Here is a 6,785-nt window from a genome sequence, read left to right as displayed (position 1 = left end):
TGACCAAATAGAAGGCCCTCAACCCAAATAATTAATAAGCTCATGCATCACATGTATCATTCCTATTGTTCTAGGTTGATAGTCCATTGATTCTTCAGGCCAAGCATTACATTGTACGCCATCACAATCAATGTATACCACAGTTTAAGCAAAAACAAAATTGGTCACTGATATCGTTTATCAAATAGAAACTTATATGCCATTGGAGTTGGAGGAGAGCAGTACAGTACAACTTGAACAAGCCGGGATGAGGTTGCCTGGTTAAATTTGGGTCATACTCAGCTTCGGTCGAGAAGCCCTATCCAAGAATAATTTATGATTAGCCGAGCTTGAACTCATTTAACAGAAATCATGCTATTGCTATTTACCAAATAAGCACAGGTAAAAGATCACACAATTGAAGTATCAAAAGTTTGAGTAGTTTGGGTGGAGGTGCTTTAACCCCGTCGTTTGGTTTTATTGGAGAGTATTTGAACATAAACTTCACAAGTGATCATACCATGCAGTAATAGCAGAAAGAATAAGGTAATTAAGCAATTTGCATCATTCAAAACAGACAGCACAATAAGATATTCTCGTCCAACCATCATCGGTGGGGACATTTTGTACTTATAAATAACTGGCAACAACCAGAGAGTACAAGAGCCACTAATGTGGCTAGAAGTTAGAACCACCTTGAAGAAAACCGATTTCCTAGACATCAGGGTGATCCCCAAGGGACTATCTCAATTCTCTCTATTAGTCATTGGTCACTTTGGAACCCACGAAGAGCTATTTGTTTGTAAACTCCTGATTTTAACTATCCCTATGTCCTAAATTGAAGGTTAGGCAAATCCCAAGTTTAGCGTCATTCAAACTAACCGAAATCACTTACTGACACAAGTTGTCTGATTGAACAAAAAACACAGAAAATGTCCTTGGCCGTCTACCTTAGAAAGGTATTGAAGTAAATATCAATGTGCACACTAGCATGTAAACATTCAAGACAGTGAAACTATTTTTCAGGAACGTCTAGGGTCTTACACTATGCAATTGCCAGAAAGCAATGGGAAAAGTAAAAGAACCAAGGATGGAGGAACCAATATGCAAGCCAAAGGTAAGTGGATATAGGTAATAAGAAATAGAACGAACACAAACAACGCTGTCACCTAAAATAGGCTTAAATTTCTCCATCCCTATCGACTTACAACCAGCCTTACACATTTATTTATGTATTATTTTCTTTTTGACAACCATATGTAGTGTATTATATTGCTCAAAATATCAATTATCAAATAACTCAAGCCTTAAACAGTAATCTAGTTGTTTCACATTCACATTACAAAATACACACAATAAGCACCCATGAAAAAAATATTTAGTTGCCAAAAAAAAAATCAATGCATGCATGTGGATCATTTATACCACAATAAGAAACTGCAATTCCATGCATTACTTATTTTGAAAACAAAAGAGCAGAATAAGAACGATTCTCAAAGGTACCGCTGAACAATCTAACGGAAGTTTAACAGCAGAAACTAAATAGCTGAACCAAATGAGCTGGCATAAGCTATGCAATACGGTGTCCAAAATGTCAAGACATGACTCGGAAGGGAAACCCTATGCACCGATTACCTCTTTTACAAGCCAGTGGGCCTTGTCACAACGGTGATGCAAGACCTATACCACGATGTAGAAAAAATGAGTCAGAAATAGGCACCCAATGCAGATAGAAGCGGTAATCAGTGCGCCACTAGAGAAGAAACGACTGGCTTAGGAGCTGCTTGTTAATGACCAGAATGAATTAATCACATTTGTCCACTAGAAACTTCAAATTATTACCCAAATTTGACACCGATCCGAGTTTTGATTCTCGAAATGAATGACAGAAAAGACGGATAATGGAGAAAAGGGACAACTTTGTTGAGATTTAGCTCTTCATTTTGTCCACTCAACCATTCAAAAAAGCCAACAAATCCCAATTTATTTCACACAATAAAGAACTAGAAAACACTCCCCATACCTCATTACCGATATAGCTATATACGTGCAACTAACAAAACAATTCAACAAGAAAAAAATTCAGTGAAAAGTAGAAAAATTGGGTAAGTGGGTTACCAAGAGAAAGGGAGCTCCAGCAGGTGGAATCGACGGCAATGTTGGATGTAAGCCGAGCAGAAGCAATGGCGCTGTGAAGCGGCATCATTGACTCCATGAATCCCAATACCGAAACGAATCTAACCACAATAACAATAACAGATATTTGTTAAAAATGGGTTTCAGAAGCCATAGTAATTGTGAAAATTGAATGAGTGGGAGGGATTTGAGAAGACTGTACCTTGTAGCGCAAGGAATTGTTCTGGTGGCGGAAGCAAACGGGGACGCCATGGCTGCGGGGTTTAAGGAGTTAAGGGAGGTTTGGGTGAGGGCTCTTGAGCGAGCTATGGACCTTGAGCCCGCCATTAGAGCTGATCTGCAGAAGGAAGCCATTTCTTGTTCGGAGGATATGGAGTTTGAACGAATCCGCAGGTCGAGGAAGCAGAGAGAGGCAGCCGAGAGCCTCAACCCTACTCGTTTCTCAAGGCACCATTTTCTTGATTTGGGCTCTTCATCTAATTTCGGTATTGGGCCAAATTTGGCCCGATGGGCCGGGTCAAGTTATTCTCTGCCCTCGCCTCATTGGACTACTTTGAGTGGTCGGGTCGCAGAGCACAGTGCTCATTCCCTTGCAAAACGCACCGTTTGGTACCATAACCCGGACATCAAATTCCCATTTCCATCTGATCGGCACTGGCCTGCTCCTTCCCAACGTCCCCAAATCGAACCCCAGTCGCGTCGAAGAAGACCCATCGACTCAGCCGTCACCGGCAATGGCTGCGATCCTAGCTCGGAAATCTCTCCAGGCTCTCCGCGCCAGACAGCTCGTGAGTTTATCCTCTGCCCTAACTCCCCTTTTCTTATACTCCGTTTGGTTTCCGAGAAAATTAGCCAAGAGAAATAAAAATCCAACGCTCCAATCTTGATGTTCGTTTTTGGGCACATATCTAAGTTAAATTTCTCAACTATTTTACTCCTTCCAAATTTCTTGGATCAGGAGCATTGTGCCGTTAATCGATTTGTTTGAGCAAAACTGAGCTGGTTTTGTTCTTAAATTATATCGATTATAAAATCTTTTTTTTATTTTTATTGTATTGATAGTTGTAAAGTTTGAACTCTAAATAGCAAAGTTTTAATACCGAATAGTTATAAAGAGGGTTGGAAGCGAATTTCGTTGAGAATTGATGTAGTTTTGGAACAATTATTGCTCTGTGAATGCTATATGTGTTGTGAGCTTTAGATTTGTGTTTTTAACCTCATTGTTTTCATATGGGATAGAGGATTTAGAGTGGTGTTATTGACCTTATTTTTTCACATGGAGGTGTATAATTACTGGTAATGGAATGCATAAAAAATGGAAGAATTGAGTATGCCTTGCAATGTCATTTGCTCTGAGAATTAGGGGGATTGTGGGGCAAATGAAAGGAGATAGGGGAATTCTGGGTTATTGAGATTTAGAGTGTGTTTGCTTCTCAGAATGGGGTTTTAGGAATTTATTCCATGAGATGGGCGTCAGAAAGTATTTGGAAATGTTGATTAGGACATAGATTGAATTTTACTGTTCAGAAGCAAATACTTAAGGTAATCATTTTGATTTTTTGAATGTCAAAAGCAGAGAATGGGTTTAGAAAACCCGGCTCTTCCTTGGGTTAACAAAACTTCCATTTTATGGGTTTTGGATATCTACAAAACTTAGAATAACCTCATTCCTCGGCATCAGTTCTTCAAATCAAACCCACTGATGGTTTTTTCGGAGTTCTTTGGCATTGGAACTACACACAAATTCCTGAGCATCAGTTCTGCAAATCAATTATATTTGATTAAACAAACTAGTTATATTTCCTAGTTTTGTTTGAGTTGATGGTGGTTTTCTGTTTGCTGTGTTTTGTTGGGCAAGCTTGGTCTTCGTGACCACCCTCCTTGTTTCTCTTTTTTGTTTCTTTAACATATTCATATCCTTTTCACAAGAAAAAAGAACTTGATTTCTGCTTCTTCCAATAAATGAATTAAGTATCATACTTTGTCACCATCAGTATCTTTGATGTGCCAATTGTTTAGCATACACTTCGACACAGTTTCTTATCTTAGGTTCGCTCCTTCAATTAGTTCATCTATATTCTGTTTCTCAACTTTCAAATGAAATCTATTAAGTCTAAACTAAGTTTTTTCCATTTTTCATCTATTAAATTTCATTTCAGCATAATTATTGGGAGAGCTTTATTAGAACCCTTGGGTTTATATATACCTGTATCATATTCTTTTTTAGCTATTGGACGTTACAAGATTTATCCGGTCTATTGTTTGGTTTGTGTTTAGGCTGTACCAGGGCAAGCATTGCAGAGTTCTTCCTACTATAGACTGCGATCCACTTCACAACACTTCTCCACTATAAAAGGTTCATATTCTGCGGTTCATGTGGTGTTCAATATCATGCTGTATTAGGTGATTTACCATGTTGTGATTTTATTTTTTAGAATTTGTACTTATTTCTTATGCCAATTTCAGAGGATGAGGAAAGAGAGCAACTCGCAAAGGAGATCTCCAAGGATTGGAGTTCTGGTAACCTACTGTCCTCTCAAGAGAAAAATACCATTATGTTTGTTCTTAATCTGGTGTTACATTATGTTTCTGCTGTCTGAAATAATAGCCTCATTTTGCTAATTACTGCAGTTTTTGATCGAAGCATAAACACATTATTCCTCACTGAAATGGTTCGAGGTCTGATGCTTACACTCAAGTACTTTTTTGAGAAAAAAGTTACTGTAAGTATCATTGAACACACATTGCCAAGTTTGTTTTTCATTTTTTTTTTCCTGGTGAATTATGACACCTATCTTTTATTTTTGCAGATCAATTATCCTTTTGAGAAGGGCCCTTTGAGCCCTCGTTTTCGTGGTGAACATGCCCTAAGGCGGTATCCTACGGGAGAAGAGCGTTGCATTGCTTGCAAGCTTTGTGAAGCTGTAAGAGTTGAAACCTTTATTTTGGTATTCTAGATTTTCGCATATGAATTTAAGACAACTTATAAATTTAGGATTTGACAATGAAAACTCTTGCCTGCTAAAACTGTTTAGAAAATTCAAGATTTTTATTTTTTATTTTATTTTATTTTTGTATATCTGGCATCAGTGTACATGTTTCTGTGTTGGTGTTTATTTCTGTGGATATCCATGAGCTGCTTTTGGCATTGTGCGCAATGACTAGAGCTTAGAGGCCAGACAATCTGCCTACTGGCCACATTCGGAAAACTATATTGAGTCTGTTGCTTTCTTTGGCAGCTGTGCCTCATTTATGCCCTACTTGCTTTTCATATTAGTATATACTTTTTATGTGTGTATGTAAGATATCAAATCATTATGTTTTCATACTTGTATCTCTATACATTGTGTGCTTTCTGCACTTTCTGCTTCGGATATGATTCAATCTCATGTAGAATTTGAAGAATCATTTCACTGTGCAAATTGTTAACAGGCTACGTTCATGTACTATGTTATAATGTTTGAGCAGCTGAATATTCATTTTAACTTACAAAGCAGTTGTTTTTTCTCAGATCTGTCCTGCACAAGCAATTACAATTGAAGCTGAGGAACGAGAAGATGGTAGCCGTAGGACAACTAGGTGAAGAATCATTCTCCTTTTTGCCCCTCCCCGCACCGTTCCTTTCCGTCTCAATCTTCTCCTCACATTTATCTAGTCTTTCAGGTACGACATTGATATGACAAAGTGCATCTACTGTGGATTCTGTCAAGAGGCATGTCCTGTTGATGCCATTGTCGAAGGGCCAAACTTCGAATTCTCAACAGAGACTCATGAGGTTAAGGAGCATCCTTTCTATTTACTCATTGCAAAATTCTATGTTTTCATTTCTATTTTTGTCACTTTGGATAACAACTGATCCAAGCATTTCTTTCTGCCTTTGTTGCAGGAGCTTCTTTACGACAAGGAAAAGCTGCTGGAGAATGGAGACCGTTGGGAGACCGAGATTGCTGAGAACCTCAGATCCGAAAGTCTTTACCGCTGATTTTGCACCCATGGTTTCTTTCCTAGTCACCATACTACATTCTTCTTGACTTTTTGAGTATGGGGAAAAATAATAAGATCCGTCAATGGATCTTAAAGAGTTTGTATTGTTTGTTTCATGATAACCTAATCTTTGCCGTCGAGTCATTGTAAGTAATGATTCCAAATGCGATGTAGTTTTTTCTTTAAGATATTTAAACACATTCAGCATGCTCGAACACGAATTCTTTTGAGAAACAGAATGTTCCAGATCAGAGAAGCATTTTCATTATGCTGCTGTCTCTCTAGCTCTCTCAAATGAATCACTAATTATCACTGTTCTAAAAAAAGCCCTAGGCGCCTTGGAACCGAGGTGATTTTGTGCAAAACGGCTGAAAAAATCAGGGTGGCTCTAGGCGGTGCTGGGTGGTTGGCTGGCTTTTTTTTTTTTTTTTTTTTTTTTTTTTGTTGGGTTGTGAAATTTGTTAAAGTCTAAGTTCTAATTATACTTTGAAATTTTGTTAATTTTATAGAATAGGTGTGTTGTGTATCAACTTAAATTCCAGGATGCTAAAGATAAGTATCTTCATTAATAAATTTCCTTATTTTCCTCCTATTTTCTATTTTATGTTGTTTTAAATTGTGAACTTGTTGTACATGTGTTTTTAAATTTTGGACTTATTGGATACTTTTTTGGCATTTTATCATTT

At 37.7% G+C, this 6,785-nt stretch overlaps 2 protein-coding genes across 3 annotated transcripts; one reads left to right on the top strand and one right to left on the bottom strand.

Annotated features, from left to right (window-relative positions):
* LOC137729548 (uncharacterized) lies at positions 1–2,566 on the bottom strand. Of its 2 annotated transcripts, XM_068468523.2 has the most exons (4): positions 2,318–2,566; positions 2,098–2,216; positions 1,615–1,659; positions 1–298 (listed from the first exon to the last, which is right to left on the bottom strand). In XM_068468523.2, exons 1-3 carry the CDS (start codon positions 2,467–2,469, stop codon positions 1,640–1,642), a joined length of 291 nt encoding a protein of 96 aa, XP_068324624.2. In that variant the 5' UTR covers positions 2,470–2,566; the 3' UTR covers positions 1–298; positions 1,615–1,639. The 2 variants fall into 2 exon arrangements, with proteins under 2 accessions (XP_068324624.2, XP_068324625.2); XM_068468524.2 differs by lacking the exon at positions 1,615–1,659 and having other exon boundaries at positions 2,318–2,565.
* A 135-nt stretch (positions 2,567–2,701) lies between these two features.
* On the top strand, positions 2,702–6,367 carry LOC137728660 (NADH dehydrogenase [ubiquinone] iron-sulfur protein 8, mitochondrial). The gene is made up of 8 exons (XM_068467386.2): positions 2,702–2,903; positions 4,393–4,471; positions 4,582–4,635; positions 4,747–4,838; positions 4,926–5,039; positions 5,627–5,694; positions 5,779–5,890; positions 6,002–6,367. The coding sequence occupies exons 1-8, from the start codon at positions 2,850–2,852 to the stop codon at positions 6,095–6,097; spliced, it is 669 nt and encodes a 222-aa protein (XP_068323487.2). The 5' UTR covers positions 2,702–2,849; the 3' UTR covers positions 6,098–6,367.
* The last annotated feature ends 418 nt before the right edge of the window (positions 6,368–6,785 follow it).

Source organism: Pyrus communis, chromosome 10 (genome assembly GCF_041283825.1).
Source record: "Pyrus communis isolate YQ-2024b chromosome 10, ASM4128382v1, whole genome shotgun sequence".
Classification (NCBI taxonomy): domain Eukaryota; kingdom Viridiplantae; phylum Streptophyta; class Magnoliopsida; order Rosales; family Rosaceae; genus Pyrus; species Pyrus communis.
Note: the sequence above shows the minus strand (reverse complement) of the source record. Positions and strands in the feature narration are given on the sequence as shown.

What these genes read in the sequence shown, in the direction of transcription:
- LOC137729548 (XM_068468523.2), bottom strand. Translation starts at nt 2,469, where the DNA reads ATGGCTTCCTTCTGCAGATCAGCTCTAATGGCGGGCTCAAGGTCCATA. An exon ending in ACAATTCCTTGCGCTACAAG is followed by an intron (nt 2,217 to 2,317) that starts GTACAGTCTTCT and finishes TATTGTGGTTAG; the next exon opens with ATTCGTTTCGGTATTGGGAT. An exon ending in CTGGAGCTCCCTTTCTCTTG is followed by an intron (nt 1,660 to 2,097) that starts GTAACCCACTTA and finishes ATCGTGGTATAG; the next exon opens with GTCTTGCATCACCGTTGTGA.
- LOC137728660 (XM_068467386.2), top strand. Translation starts at nt 2,850, where the DNA reads ATGGCTGCGATCCTAGCTCGGAAATCTCTCCAGGCTCTCCGCGCCAGA. An exon ending in CTCTCCGCGCCAGACAGCTC is followed by an intron (nt 2,904 to 4,392) that starts GTGAGTTTATCC and finishes GTTTGTGTTTAG; the next exon opens with GCTGTACCAGGGCAAGCATT. An exon ending in ACACTTCTCCACTATAAAAG is followed by an intron (nt 4,472 to 4,581) that starts GTTCATATTCTG and finishes TGCCAATTTCAG; the next exon opens with AGGATGAGGAAAGAGAGCAA.